The sequence below is a fragment of the Malus sylvestris genome, chromosome 5 (assembly GCF_916048215.2).
Source record: "Malus sylvestris chromosome 5, drMalSylv7.2, whole genome shotgun sequence".
NCBI lineage: Eukaryota > Viridiplantae > Streptophyta > Magnoliopsida > Rosales > Rosaceae > Malus > Malus sylvestris.
In genome coordinates this window covers 45,122,233-45,138,534 of record NC_062264.1, presented here as the reverse complement: position 1 = coordinate 45,138,534, position 16,302 = coordinate 45,122,233, and the positions used below count along the sequence as shown (strand labels likewise).

Sequence of the window (16,302 nt, the reverse complement as noted above, 5' to 3'; positions counted from 1 at the left end):
GTAACTGTTTAGCTCCTCTGTTGGTAGATTGTTTTTCCAATTCTTGGTTGCTTATGTATTTCTGTGATGCACTTTTTAATTTTCTTCTTGACATGTATGCAGATCAAACACAAGCATACACATCAAACCATGCATTCACAGAGCAGCCGCCAAAGAGACCATCATTGAGGTATTTGTTTATCCATTCTTAATTTTGTTAGGTGTTGGAACAAATCTCTCAACTGTGTTCGAATGCAGACTCTTATTCTCTCTAATCTTAACTGTTAGGGTCCTCTGTTATATTCTCATATCTCTTCTGCATTTGCATTTGGATTTTATACAAATACATTCTTGGTCAAACAAAATGGGAAAAAATGGTTGTTTCAACATCACTTCTTTAGTTCTATGAGAGGAACTAAAGAAAACATTTTTCCTGAATCCCATAACTCTGCAAGAAGCAAAACAAGCTAAGAGTCATTTATCCAATATAAACACATGAACTCTGTTCGAATTCTTACTATTATTCTCTCTAATTTTTTGCTGTTTAGTTTGGACTCCCATCGCATCGTCATCATTTGCTCTTGCAGCTGCTTTTGATGCAAAGGTTCTCAGCCATGACATTTGAATCAAAATTCTGGTATGCCACCTGACCTTTGATGCAGTGCTTCCCCGTACTTTCCATTTGAGTGATTGTTATTTTTGTTCTCTGTAGTTTTTAGGTTTATGGATAAAATATCTGAGGCCTCTTTATTCTCCAATATGATTCCAATTTGGCACTGTATTATTTCTTTAAGAACATTTCAAATGAGTCTATTTGTTTCTGAGATGTATGTTGTAAATCCTCCTCTTTTTATGGCCTCCTACTTTAGGGCTTATTAACTTTAGAATTTGTGCCATAACGATTAATTGTTTTTACTTTTCTGAAAAATAGAAGTCTTCTTGGTCAGTCATTTTGCACTTGAATTCTTCTTAGTCAGTCATTTTTATCTGATGCGAAGACCTTCATATCAATCATTGTTTCAGTTTATCGGCAGAAATGAATGACTACTTTGTTATAAAACTCCTCATGCTGCAGAAGCACTTATACTACTTTTTGAGGTTTATGTAAATTTTCAAAGAAATCGCATGATACCAATAAATCAGAGGTTTAAACATAGTAAATGTTGCAAGCAATGTGTTGGAAGAGTTTTGTGCTTCATAGAACAGTTTTGTTCTTAAGGGCTGTCAAAATTTGGAGTGTTGGTGGGATAGTCAATTGGTGGTAGGTAGGTACTGGTGAAGGGATCAGATTTTGGTAGGATTTGTTGTTGGGAATCACATCTTTGCAATCACATTTTTTGTTTTTCCCATGAACTAGGACATAAATGAAGAGAACCTTCAACTTCTAGGTAAGTTTATTATAAGTAATCTCATGGTGGTTTGGTAATAGCATTGACTATTTGTAGCACCTGCTCTTCTACTTATGCTACAAGTACAAGGAATCATGACTCAATTTTGATTCACTGTGCAGGTGCATTTTAGCCACACACTGACAGCTACTGCTGCACTTTAGGTACAATTAAACAACCATCATTCTCCAATTCATGTGAAAAACTCATGTACATTGTATATAGTTGGGACTTTAAAAAATCCGCCATTTTTTTTAAGATAGGCTTTTAATGTAAATTCAATAGAATGTAGATCCAACTGAAAGACTTAATTTATCATGTCGATTCAGTTGCTTTGATTGGTTTCTGAATAATTTAAAAATTGGTGTGTTAAACTATGATTACGAATTCAAAACCCGCAATGGAGCTTGGGCATCTTTGCTAGTATCAACTATAGTAAAGAGTAGGGTGTATCCACAAAGTAGAAAGATATATCCACCGAAACAAGTAAATGATTGTCAGAATTGCGTATTATATAATTGATTTACTTTGTTGACTGAGAGAATGCATGCACCGAGAAGCAAAGAGAAGTTGGCCCAGCCAAGCCAACCACAACCACTCTCTGTTCCAGTCTGTGGTTTACTTTATTTCAATGGTTGAATGGTATAAGTCTCGGACGAAGCTTCCTTAAATATTTAATTTAGCACCCCCGCCTATGTCAGCATCTTCAATTATAAAAGAGTGAAACCTCGCCGATGAAAGAATACCTTACAAAGATGTAATATAAAAAAGACACTTGCTTATACAATGATATCATTGTAGCGATATTTTAAATTAATCACGTAGTATTTGATTTAAATTAATCATGTAGTATTTGATTTAAAGTTATTATGTATTTTAAATTTCAACTTATGAATATAAAAGTGTTATTGGCTTGAGACCGCCACTATGACATCATTTTTTCATAATAGGCTTGATACATGAAAAAGTTGCGCTTAAACATGCATGTGTAGAGGAATGGTAGCAAGTACCAATACTGTATCGTAGCTAGAGCTACTATTAAAAGTCTGGTATGTGTTAAAAATAAAAAAAACAAAAAAAGGTCTGGTCTTCCCACCACCGCGTCTTGCGTAAAGTGAGGTATTCATTGACTTCGTTCTTCATATATAGACGTGTAGCAAGTTTTCCATCATAACTATAATCCTCTTTTACAAACGAATTTGAGCAAAAATATCAAATAATGCCAGCAATGGATTCCTCAAGATTTCTATCCTGCCTCTTTCCCATTCTGTTTCTCATGATTAATCAAGCCCTTGGTCAAGTTTGCATAAACGAAAAAGGAAACTATACCACCAATAGTACCTATCAGACAAACCTCAACCGCCTCCTCTCCTCTCTGCCCTCCGACGAAAACGGCAACGGGTATGGCTTTTACAATGCATCCTATAGCCTAAACTCGTCGAACGAGCACATTTATGCAATCGGACTTTGTAGAGGAGATGTCACGGTGGGAGATTGTGGTAGCTGCCTAAATAATTCCCAATATGATCTCCTTCAGCTTTGCCCTAATCAGAAGGAAGCAATTGGTTGGTATGAAAAATGCAATTTACGCTACTCAAACCGCTCCATCTATGGCGTCATGGAAACTGAGCCTCCTCACCGTTATAATAACATTAATAACGTATCGTCGTCCGACCTGGATGGATTCAACCAAGAGCTGAGGAAGCTACTGGAAAGCATAAGAAGTAAAGCTGCAGCTGGCGGTTCTCTTCGGAAATTTGCATTCGGAAACACAAGTGCCCCATCCTTCCAAACAATATTTGCACTAGCGCAATGCACGCCAGACATATCAGAGCAAAATTGCAGTGATTGCTTAGTTGGGGCTTTTGCAGATATCTCCTATATTTACGGGAAAGTAGGTGGGGGAGTTGGTAAACCTAGCTGTAACTTTAGATTCGATCTTTACCCCTTCTATAGCCCTACAACTGTCAAACAACTGCCATCTCCGCCACCAATAACACCACCAATACAATCTCCACCATCATCAACCAATACCACAAACACTTCACAAGGTACGTACGCACAACGTATATGTATGTACACTCCATTACATACACCGATGACTGTATATTTGCTTGACACTGATCTCAAAATTTAATTGATCAATGGTAACTCCTCTCTCTGATAGATCAATCACTTAAACATGTTATTCAGAATGTCATGTGATTAGAGAAGATATATTTCTGATTTTACTTTGTAGGATCGAAGGGCAGCAAATCTCGGACTGTCATCATTATTGTTGTGCCAATTATTGCTTCTTTGGTACTAGTAATGTTCATGGGCATTTGTCTAAGAGTACGGAAGGCAAAGAAAATGCTTCATAGTAATTTAATTCCAGGTACATACTGTAATAAAATAAACACAGTAACATTAATTTAACTCAATTTGCTTCAAGTGGGAAGCCGAGTACTGTTACGTCATCTAGATCTAATTATGTTGCATATGAAATTTTTGTTAAAATTGTTACACAGGCGAAGACGCGGACGAAATTAGAAGTGCAGAATCCTTGCAATTCAATTTTGAGACCATTAGAATTGCCACGGATGACTTTTCTGAAACCAATAAACTAGGACAAGGGGGATTTGGTTATGTTTACAAGGTAATATATAACACATCTATTGAAGATGAGATTCTCACATCATACCTTACGAAATAAAATACAATATATAGTGATTGTTCCACTATTGATCATAACACCGAGGCCGGCTTTATTGTGAAAAAACCTAACCTGCCAATCTTAACAACATCATGATATATATGGGCAACATCACCAATTTCATGTATATATTCCTTGAATGCAACCTTTTTGTTTTGATACTCTTTCAGGGTAGGTTATATAATGGACAAGAAATAGCAGTGAAAAGGCTCTCCGTAAATTCTGGACAAGGAGATTTGGAGTTTAAAAATGAGGTCTTGTTAGTGGCAAAGCTTCAACACCGAAACTTAGTTAGGCTCTTAGGTTTCTGCTTGGAAGGAGTTGAAAGGCTTCTTATTTATGAGTTTGTCCCTAATGCAAGTCTGGACCACATCATATTTGGTATTTATGCTTCAATGTTCCTTTTTGTACAATTTTAGCTTTAACTTCAAAATTTTACCATAAAATCTCATTCTTGTGACATACAAGAAACATTGTAACCTTGGTTTGAACTGAACATGCAGATCCAATCAAGCGCGCACAACTGGATTGGGATAGGCGCTACAAAATCATAGTAGGCATTACTCGAGGGCTCATTTACCTTCATGAGGATTCGCGGCTTAGAATTATTCATCGTGATCTCAAAGCCAGTAATATCTTGATAGATGAAGAAATGACTCCCAAGATATCAGATTTTGGCATGGCAAAATTGTTTGGGGTTGATCAAACACAAGGCAATACCAGTCGAATTGTGGGGACCTAGTAAGTATTCGACGAGGCTGCATGGCTTATATTATAATTGTGTTAATCTATATCAATAATCCAAAGTTCTCATCTAAGTTAGCGATCATAAAACCAACATATATTATTCTTGTTTTGATATGCAGTGGATATATGGCTCCAGAATATGCGATGCATGGACACTTTTCTGTTAAGTCGGATGTCTATAGTTTTGGTGTCTTAGTTTTGGAGATAGTGAGCGGACAGAAAAATAATTCCTTTCATCATGGCGAGAATGTGGAGGATCTTCTAAGCTACGTAAGTACTTAAACTATATGCATAATGCAACCAAGAAAAATAATTTATCTCTAACTATATTTCTACGAATTTCACAACGCAGGCATGGAAATGTTGGAGGGAAGAGACAGCTTCAAATCTAATAGATCCCGCGTTGACGAACGGTTCAAGAAATGAAATAATGAGATGCATCCATATTGGGTTGCTATGTGTTCAAGAAAATATAGCCGATAGACCAACCATGAATGCTATTGTTCTAATGCTTAACAGTTACTCAGTCACACTTCCAGTACCCTCACAACCAGCATTTTTAAGAGATGGTAACGTTGGATCTGACATGACTTTGGGATGGAAGAATAGTTCGGAGGTGATTACAACAGGGTCGGATCGATCCAAGAGCAGCTCTGTCAAAGCACCAGAACATGAGGTTTCATTGATCACCGAAGTATATCCTAGATAGCTCTTTAAGATGGAAACTGCATTGTTTTTTAAATCATAATGTGTAGTTTACCATTTATTTTGTTCATTTTTCTTTTTAATGGTTTAGGTAATTGCAATAAGGCTTGTGATGTATAAGAGATAGACTAAGTGTTGTTTTGGGACCAGTCTACCAATCAAACAACGACTTTGATTAATTGGACTTGAATTTTCTCCCCTCTTATCTCTCCTTTCATCCTTTTTTTTTAGTTTGAATTGTTCAAAAGAAATTATCTAACTGCTTAGAAATGTGTTCAAAACAAAAATCATACTTTTCGACGAGATGAAGAGAATGGTACATTTCTCGACGGCTAACTTGCCGTGGTTTGGCATGAAAACGGCTCAAAAGTGGCTAACTTGAAAATGATTAGCCACTTTCGAGCCGTTTTCCGGCCAAATCACAGCGAGTTAGCCGTCGAGAAAGGTACCATTATCTTCGTCTCGTCGAGAAGTATGATTTTTGTTTTTGAATCACTCAATTTCGTTGAATATGGAAGAATTTATGAACGTTTAAAGTTTAGCAAGTTTCCAGTGAGTTTTCCAGTTTTCCTGCGAACTAGTCACCTTTCAGGCTATTTTCATTTTGAGCTTCCAAATAGGTATAATCTTGTTTTACACTTTCCTATTTTCATTTTGATATATTATGGGTCGAATTTGGTTAAGAAATGATTAAGTTACGAAGCTTTGAAAATTGCCCAAAGAGTTTTTAACGGAATGACCAAAATCATGGATGGTGAACAATCTAAGGGACCATTACTATTGATTATGCAAATCTCAGAGACCATTTTAACTATTTAACCTTTATTTTATTTTATTATTTTTGTTCAACAATCATTCTCTCTTCTTCACCCCCGTTCACGCCACCACTTACCTTCCTCCTCTTGCACACACCGGCCACGGTTTGACCATCTTCTCTCCCTATCGGTGTTGAAAAGATCCACAAGCATTTGATGAAATTTTTTTGGCGTTCATGGTTTGTTGACTCAATTGGGTTTGAATAAAAGCAATAAAAAAAAAAGCTCATTGAACATGTGGCACAACTTCAAGCCAAAAGATTTCTTTTGAACGGTCTAAACTGAAAGGAAGGGATATGATCCTGATTAATTTAAAGAAAAATTAATGAAAATGGCTTGAAAATTTTGAGTTTTAATGATAAGGACAAAATAAAGGGTAAAATGAATAGTACCAGGTTTGACTTTTTAATGTAAAAATATGATTTTTCGTTAAAGTAAACAGTACCGCAGACTTTTCGTTAAAATTTCCTTAATTTAATTGGCATGTCTCCCACCACTCCCATCTCTATTAACCTTCTATGACTAATCTTCATCGCATGCGTTGCATAAAATGAGATGTTTGTTAACTTCATACGCAACATTGTCATAAACATTTTACTATGTTTTTAGCTATACTGTGTCTTTGTCAGAAACACTTTTTAATTTGGAAGAATTTTAATAAAAATGGTTATTGAATGAAGATCTAAAAAATAAAAGACTTTGACTATAAAAAAATATTGTGGAATTAGTCCAAACACGTAACGTCATCTTTAAGTTATTGATCTTTTATTTCATGAGCGCTTATATATACATTTCTTTCCTTGATTTGACTAGAGTTAGTAACTAATTAGCTGGGTGGAGTGAAATATATGCTGCAAAGAAATCATGACTAGTTCAACTAGTTAATTGTCATTTACCTGCACCATTACTTTACCCTAACAAAGAAAGATGAGGATGAAAATATTGCAAGCATTATAATTTGTTGCAGATTTCCACTAAAACTGAACGGATTCTAATTTGACAACATGAATATCCAGAATCAACTTTTGATTTATCTTTTTTCACCTGTATCTGTCTTTTATGTTGTTATTTTCCATGATCACTTTTTGGTAAACATAAAATTGACTACTACTAGGAATGGGCAATGGTTATGCGGGCGGGTAACCGTGGTTAATTTACCCATAACCGTTTATATTCATACCCGCATAACTGTTTACCCGTTGGGTAATTGCCTAAACGGTTATACCCATACCCATAACCATTTATAAACGGTTAACCATACCCATAACCGCATACCCATTTAACCGTAACCGTTTAATACTCGTTTACCCATTTATCATTTTTAACCCGTTTATCTTTTTTTTTTACCATTACCCTTTTTTCACCAGTCTACATGTTTTTTAACAACTTGAAAATTAAAAAAAATTGTCATAATTTTTTTTTTAACAATTAAACACCGTTATAGGTACATTCATCATACATTTTCATATTTTAATTTTTTTAAGTCCTTATACCATTCCAATAATTGAAATAATAGTTTACGAACGATATTTTTAATTGTTACCAATGAAGGTAAATATAATATTTGCTAAGTATTATTGGGTTACAAAAATTGTTTAGAAGACATTTCTGTCAATTTCACGGTTACCCGCAATGAATTTAAATTAATTTGGCCAATTCCTTGATGATGAGAATCATCATTCCTGTAGTAGTGTTATTGAGAGAATGACCGATGAATTCCTTGCTAATTTATTGGGTGCTAAGTATTATTGGATCGAGAACATGGTTTGTGTTAGTTTTACATATATAAAATAAATGGGTAAACAGTTACCCGTTTATAACCGTGGTTAATACCCATAACCGTCCATTTAAATTTCGCGGGTAAATGGTTATACCCATAACCGTTTATTTATCTAAACGGTTACCCATAACCGTAACCGTTTAATTTAAATGAGCAGGTAACCGCAGTTACCCATAACCAATGGGTATTTGCCCATCCCTAACTACTACTGATCAAGAGAAAGAACTGCTCCCATTACAACGATGTCTTCTGACCGCCCACTCATCGGTTATGTATCCAAAGAGTAAATGTTAAGGAGATTAAATTTGTAAACAAAATTTTATAAGCTAAATGACATAGAAGTTGATGATTGAATTGTTATTTAAACGTTGATAAACGTGTTTATTTTCTATTGATGACACACTATTAATTAATTTGGTTTGCAAATTTTATCTACAAAAAATTTAGCATTCATCGCATTACTCATATCCAAAACAATTTTTTTTCAAATGAGATCCTTGTAATGTCCTAGCAGGTTCCACCTTCTACATTATAAGGATGATTGTTTAATAAACAACTTTTAAGATCACATTATGTGTGTCGCTAATAGAAATAAGCATGTTAATCAGCACTTAAGTAATGATTCAATCATCAATAATCACATCATATGATTCACAAAATATAATTTAAATAGATTCCTTAACATTACCGTTTTCACTAATCAAAACTAGAAAAGACTCATTCTCTGCCGCGTGCATGATATATATTTGACCTACCAAAAACAAATCTCCTTAGGCCTTGGTCTTCATATGAAGCGTTCAAGATCTAGACGATGGAGTTGGTGCTAATTAATTAAGTCCTGCCAATCAAACAATACCAGCATGCATACATGACATAAGGAATTAGGGTTTATCAAGTTAATCTATCAGCCATCTGGACTTCCGCTGTTGCCCATTGACAGTGACATTCAAAATGGTTCATGGTTTTGATTTTCTCATATTATATTATAAGGTTTTTGAATCGTATTAATTTATATTTTCGTATTATTTGAACATATATAGGTTCTTTAAATTAATGACGTTGCAAGTGTATAATTTGATATTATCTATTCTAAAGTAGAAGGGGGTAGACACTGTTCATTTTTTAAATTTTGCTTTATTTACAACAAAGCCATGGGATTTGGGGCTGGTTGGAAGATAGTTATTAAAAGTTAGGAGGGTAATTTTGTCTTTTGAGGTCAATTCCTTCCCCCTCGATTTTGCTTTATTTACAACAAAACCGTGGGATTTGGGGCTGGGTTGGAAGGTAGTTTTTAAAAGTTAGGAGGTTAATTTTGTCTCTGAACAGATTTCAAAATATTTACGGTTTTACCAGGATTGCACCTGATTTGCAAAATTGCCGCTGGGTTTTAGAAAAATTTTATTGCGTAAAATGGCGACACTGCCCATATCATCTTCAGATCCCACAGTTAGGATGATGAATTAGAGGGGAAGAATCGTCTTTTTATCAATAGGGTTTCAGATTGGGGTTAGGTTCCATCCCCCGTCGCTTCGTTCTTTCTTCGGCGCCGGCAAAAGCCATGCCGATCCTGGCATGGCAGAGTGGAAGGGAGACAGTGAGAGTGATAGTGAGGGAAAGAGAGAGTGGTTGTCCGGATAACAGGGAGAGAAACAGAGAGGGAGGGGTTAGGATGGTGAACCGAGCCGAGTAAGGTCCTCTTAGTCCATGAATCACCCTGGATCGTCCGTTCCCTTTTGCATGTCGGATGAATGGCTGGATTTCGAAAGCTGACTTCCATTTTTTATTCCATTCTTTACTGTTAGCATAGATTGTTATCATTTCAGCCTTTTTGTTGTGAATTATTTCCGGATTTTGTTGCACTGTTAGGTCAGGTTTTGGGGGTTCCTTTGTTTCATTTTCTCTCATTTTGGGGATGCATCTCTCTGTTATGTGCATTGTTCTTTGTTTTAAGGTCAGTTTTCTTCTTTTTTTTTGGTGGGTTTTTTTGGGGGGGTTTTCAGTTCGTTGATCTATGACTAATGACTCTGTATTTAGATTTTTCGTTCGTGTATGATTAAATGGGTATTGGGTTTTGGTGGTTGAAAATATGTTTTTTTTCTGCTTAAGCTTTTTGCTCATTTTCCTGGGATTTTTTATTTTCAGTTGCAAGGGTAAAGAGAACACTAAAATCTCAGGTTAAATGGAGGTACATCGACGGATGGCAACCGCGCCCTCGGCGATGAATATAGCCGTCAGAAAGCGTCCTCGCTCTGATTGCGGTATGTTGGATTCATTGAATTCCTTTTTTCGGGTTTCCTCTCTCATTTTTGCTTTTGTTTGGGTGGGATCTCGGTTTTCTCTGCATTGCTTAAATTTTACATTTTTTTTTCTGGATTTCAATTAAGAAATGCATAAATTTGGGGGTTTCTGATTTTATATTTTGTTGTTTATATTCTGGAATTACAGGACAAGGAGTTGGACCCTGGATCTAACGAATTTCAGGGTTAGTAACTCTTATAATATGCTGAATTTTTATTCGAATGATTGTTTATTTTTTATCGTACTCTCTCTCAATCTAATTTAACCCATATGCGTACACACAATCACAACAAGTTTGGGTTCTGGGTTAGATATTTATATTTTTGGATATTGGAAATTGTATTTTCTTTAGATTAATCCCAGAGCAAGTATCATGTGGTTTTTTTAAAATTTATTTACTAATTTAACTTTGGCTTTTAAATTTGAGTTTTGGTTTTTAATATTTATATTTCTGTACAAATTTGATGCTATGAAAGGGTTTGATGATTTCTGTTGATTTCAATGACAACTGTTTCTTTTCCGAAAGATGATAGCTTTTTGTTCTAAGAATTGGGAAGCAGTTGCTAAGTGACGGTTCTCCATATCCTTTTAGAAGCCTTCTTCACCTGCTATAACTTCTATGTTTTGGTTTGTTATGAAATGAATTCCCTTTTACCGTAAAAAAAAAAGGGTACAATGTTATCAAATTCGATTTTTCTAATCATTCCAATGCTAGGAATGCTGGGGTTTCTTATGGTTAAATCTTTGCATATATATTTTTTTTCTTTCAAATATTCTAATTTTCTGATTTTCAGTGTTTTATCTTTTTGTTTTCTTTCTCAATTCTACCAAGATATTGTTTAATGCATAGACACATAAATGATTGACAAAATGGGTATACCAAGATAAAAAAAATGTTGGATTGTCTGCAAAGCGCTGAACCAAAGAGAGGAATATAATGTGTAAATATAATTGGTTATTCAAATACTAACTTCTTTGCTTGATTGCTAGAATTTCAGTATAAATCAGATATTAGTTAGATGTTATAAATGATCAAACTTAAATAAGTTATTGTGTTGGCATGTTGTAAATTTTTTAATTCGAATTTCTAATATTAAAATGTTTGTATTTTTTAAATTTTTAATCAATTAAAACAAGTCAATTTGCTATTTTTTCACTGCAAGTTTGTAAACATTTACATATTGGAAAACATACATTTTGATGTATAGACACACTTTCTTTCTAACAATATGTATGATTTTGCTCCAGGTTTACAAGAATGAGCATTGTACTAATACGTGACTTGAAGCCTCTTAGAAACGATATGAAGATCATAGTTGGGATATGCCGAATTTGGAGAACAGAAATGTTTTGACGTCAGAACCAGTTCAATACTTACAATGTGTGCCGGTTGATAAACTGGTGAGAAACAAAATGGTTTCAATGTCATGTAGGTAATAACACGCCTCAACATGGTACAGGTGACTGTTAGAAATCCATTTAATCTTGCAGGGTTCATTTGGTGAATCTAAAAATGGTCAAATGGCATGGTACTTGGGTCGTTAAAACGGTTATGAAGAGATGCATATGCAACCCTAATAATGTATGTTTGATATAGGCTTTTTCGCTATGGATTTTTAGGTGTATTATTTGTTTCATTGAATTCCTGTATGTCCTGTATCTTTGAGAAAATTGGAAATGAATTTCGGGAATGGTTTAATCTCCACATCAACTAATTGTAGCTCAATCTCTTTCAAACATTGTTTGGAGTTGTTCAAATGCATGTCGTAGTTTGTTCTGAGGGTGGAGAAAATTTTGAATTAATCTGTGAATTTGTGGAGTGGAATGAAACCATAGGCTCTTGTAATACAATTGGAAATGAAAATTATTTTAATTCTGTAATATGATGATCTCTTAATTTGCTTCCTGTGCTAGCTCTCTGTGTCTCCATCTCCAAATAATTCTGTGGAATGTGTCAATCTAATCTTTTTTGTGTATGGATAGGCAAAAGTTTTAGATTTTTTGAATTTCAATTTGAAGTTTGCTTTTTTCTTTTTTGGGTTAACGTTAGTTGGGACAATGAGCCTAGAACTGCATTAGTTCCTTTACTGAATGGAACCATACAATTAGTGGATAGTAATTCATATGATAATTTTAAATATCTAGATAATTGATGTTTCGTTTTTTAATTGTAATTTTGGTTTAATTTGCCATTTTATGGTGTTTTGTTTAAATGCATATTACAATCAATGATATTGATATTGGTTTATTCTCTATAATTACTTTCTTGGTTGTCTAAAAATGGAGTTATATGGTTGCGTAATTGGTTATATATAGCGGTCTGTTTGTTATGGGATACAAGGCTTTATACATTCAGTCAGTCAAACTTTCCAACTCAGCTCTCTCTTTCTCCCCTGATATGCATTTCATTTGAGTAATATAATCTGCTGCAAATGCAAGTGCAGGTGCAGTTGCAGATAAACAAACGACAACAAACTGTTGAAAATATATCCTTACACCATGAAAGAAATTGTCAAGCTGTGGATAACTAATGTTTATTTTTGGATTATTGGTTACAGGGCATCCAGTAGCTCAGGTTGGCGATCAGAGTAGCACAACACTACTACGTGAAATTGGCTTTGGGTAAGCTTCCACTCTCTTCTATTTATAATCTCTTTGAGAAGTGATTTTGGTTGGTGGTTTTGGAAGAGATAATGTCCAATTCATATATGAACTAAGAAAATAATATGCATGTATAATGAAGTGGAATTGTTCATGGTATTATTAACATGCATGTTATAAATTTAGTTGTTGATTTTGGCTTGGCATGAAGAATGGCGTGAAAAAAAAAACTGAAAAAATAGAGCTACTCTATTGTTTATGCAGCGAGGGAAGGGGAGGAAAGAAAAAATAGTTAATTTAGTGCCCCATTTTCGCAATCGCTCTCCACGTTTTCTGCAAGCTCAATCGTTTCGTATCTTTCAAACTTAATAGTTTTTACTTTTCTGTGTTTATATCCGGTCTTGCATTCTTTTATTGGTTTTGAAACTACAACTGAGTATACCATAGCACTACAACTTTCCATTAAGTGGTTCCAATAATATAGTTTCATATATAATACTCTTACACTGTTTTACTAATTTTTGTTACATGGGGGGGGGGGTGATTTTGAGGTTCCTCCTTCGGGATTTGTTCCGTAAAACTCACTCATTTGTCGCCCCTTCTTATTAGGATTCTTCAACTTTGATTTGGATCAATTTTGGGTCTGCATGTTGTAATTGAGGTTAAAATTCTGAAGTTTTATAAATCTTTGATTGATTGATTGATCAAGTTTACGGTATAGATGATGTAAGAATTTGTCGCCAAGGGTTTGAGAGAAGGGTGGTTTCACAGGAATTGAAGCTCTGGCTCTCGGTTGTGAGTTCCATAAATATTTGATTGTGCAAATATACAATGATTTGTATTTTATGTTAATGATCAAAATGTGATCATAATCAATATTTATATATAGATAAATAACTGAAAGTTTTAGTTCCAGAGATGGAATAGGTATAAGTGGTTATTTAAATCTGTTCTGTTGTGTTTTTTTTTTCTGCAGGAGAAGCAAGAAATTACAATTGAAAAAGCCATGCGTAATAAGTGGAAATGTATCACCACTGTGAAAGGGCTGCAGCTTTTTTGGTGAGCTATCTGTTTATTATATCATTTGTCTTTCTATTTGGAGATTCTTGTTTAAATCCTACCATAATAGGTAACTGCAATTTACTTTTGGATTTGATTCTTCACTGATGGGATGTTGTGGGGGCGTGATTTGGGGGAGATAGGGGAGGGGGTTGGTTGTGGAGAGAGGGTGAGGGCGGGTGCACAATTAGGAGGACAGAAAAAGTTGATTGGGTGCACGGTTTGAGGGTAGGGTTGAGGGAACGAGTGTGTTGGCCGCAGAGAGAGGGTAGGGTTAAGGGATTGTATCTCTCCTTCTCTGTCACATCTCTTCTTCTTCCATTTATCCTTTCCTTCCATTTGGGATTGTGTTGGGGGTTTTGTTTGTAGCCTGTGATTCTACGTGTGGTTGTTTTATTTAGTTTTGTTTTCAGTTTCAGGAGACCCTGGTTTTTTGTTTTTTGGGGCTTTTGTTTGCAGCCTCCAAAGCTATCTGTGCTCACACCCTATGATAGCAGTGGCGCCCTTTCAAAGATTCATTCTTTCCAGTATTTAGGGATTATGAAATGATTTCTTTGCTTAATTTGGGATTGGGGTTACTTTTTTCTTATAATAAAAATCTGTGTATGCCACCCGGAAGCTCCCCTTTCAAAGATTCCTTCTCTCCAGTATTTAGGGATTATGAAGTGATTTCTCTGCTTAATTTGGGATTGGGGTTACTTTTTTCTTATAACAAAAAACTGTGCATGCCACCTGGAACAGTAATTGGGTTTTGGGGTTTGTTGCAATGAAGGATTTAGGATTTTCCCAATATAATTATGGTGTTTAGGTTTTTGAAACTTGGGCTTTTCCCGATGTGTTATGGTGTTTAATGTTTTTTAGCATTTTTTGGGTATTTAATCTTCTCTTTTCGATTACCCTGTTGAAGTTTTAAATTAATTTTAGTTGATTTGATTTGTGATTTTTGTAAAAAATGAAGCGGAGTTCAAAGTCAAGAGGGAAAGAAAGCACAGATTCTGGTTCACAATTGAACAGTTTGCAATGAAATTCAGAGATTGTTGGGTAAGCTTTCGCTCTCTTCTATGTATTATTTCTTTGAGAAGTGATATTGGTTGGTGGTTTTGCAAGAGATAATGTCAAATTCATATTTGGACTAAGAAAATAATATGCATGCTTGCTAAAGTCATAGATTTGCTCTCGACTCCCCTCCAATTAATATTTCGTGCTGATCGAATTTTGTTTTTTTTTGGTGTTTAATTACAGGACTTCTCAGGTTGATTGCAACCTCGGTAATCAGAAAAAAGAAAAGAAAAAAGAAGTGACTTTCTGGAGGAGAGTCCTACAATACCAAACAAAAATCTAAAATTGCTCTTCAACCAGTGGGTTAAGTGTAAAGTCATTCAATCGGTTCTTTTATATTCCCGGCTTTTATTTGCATATGTTTTTATTTATCATATTATCATTTTTGTGCAATAAATTTACTACTGTGTAAATATATTGGAAGATTATTTTTGAAGTGAAAATTGCCTTGTTTTTTTCCTTCTCATCTGTAGTGTGTGCTCCCTGAAAACCGTGTTCATTTTTTTTTCCTTAAGTTTAATGAATACATGTGATGCATGTGGGAATCCTGATACATGTGACATAGTCCACCTGTGTATCAGACGGGTGCATTGAAACACCCTGTGTTCATTTTTTAAGTGATAATGCATAAAGTGTTTTGCACATTGCTTGGAAGTTTTTACTGATGATTAGACCAATAAATTATCAACATTCTCTAAATGGGATTTCACATGATATCAAGTAAACCCAAATACTTGGAATTGATTAGTATTTTTGAAAAATAAACACCCTTTTGTGTGAGTTGGTATACAGGATTTATTTTCTTTGTGTTTGATGTGTGTAAATTGTTTAGTAATTTTCAATATTCTTTGACTTTTTAATCTGCAAAATCAAATTACCCATGAAATTTATGACCTTATTTTCTCATAAAACGGAAGCCCTGAAAAGAAAATATCATGTGACTTCAAAAAAACCCTAAGTACCTAGCACAATAGAATCTGCTGCCGTTGCCTTCTTTCCAATTGCAAATCTCGCCGTTTCGACACTCTTCTACACAGAGCTCTCTCTCTCTCTCTCTCTCTCTCTCTCTCTCTCTCTCTCTCTCCCCCTCCTCTGGTTAGATCATTTCATCGTCAAGGTGCTTTTGTTGCGTATTCAAAATGTCGGATTTGCGTATCAAAAGCATATCGACGACGT

General features: G+C 34.9%; 1 protein-coding gene and 1 long non-coding RNA gene across 47 annotated transcripts in view; both read left to right on the top strand.

The window, feature by feature from the left end:
* The window catches only part of LOC126623028 (cysteine-rich receptor-like protein kinase 44), a 98,650-nt gene that overhangs the window by 61,215 nt on the left and 21,133 nt on the right, over nt 1-16,302 (top strand). For 22 of the 43 annotated variants that reach the window (XM_050291732.1, XM_050291730.1, XM_050291721.1 and 19 more), the window contains one exon: nt 2,449-2,486. The exons of 3 other annotated variants lie outside the window; for them this stretch is intronic. Coding sequence is in view for 17 of the 40 variants with exons in the window: in XM_050291754.1 (XP_050147711.1) it covers nt 3,607-3,744; nt 3,878-4,005; nt 4,233-4,443; nt 4,566-4,803; nt 4,929-5,079; nt 5,162-5,518 (1,223 nt within the window). In the remaining 23 variants the exon portion in view is untranslated. Of the gene's footprint in view, nt 1-2,331; nt 2,412-2,448; nt 2,487-3,606; nt 3,745-3,877; nt 4,006-4,232; nt 4,444-4,565; nt 4,804-4,928; nt 5,080-5,161; nt 5,713-16,302 lie in introns of those variants that run through there. 18 more of the 43 variants (XM_050291756.1, XM_050291750.1, XM_050291747.1 and 15 more) reach the window with 9 other exon arrangements.
* LOC126623055 (uncharacterized) lies at nt 9,574-15,592 on the top strand. Of its 4 annotated transcripts, none has more exons than XR_007623598.1 (7): nt 9,574-10,060; nt 10,252-10,367; nt 10,555-10,591; nt 11,656-13,029; nt 13,985-14,067; nt 15,026-15,108; nt 15,310-15,592. It is a non-coding gene; the product is annotated as an uncharacterized LOC126623055 (long non-coding RNA). The 4 variants fall into 4 exon arrangements; XR_007623599.1 differs by having other exon boundaries at nt 9,574-10,367; nt 11,656-11,808; nt 12,966-13,029; XR_007623597.1 differs by having other exon boundaries at nt 9,574-10,367; nt 11,656-11,808; nt 11,899-13,029.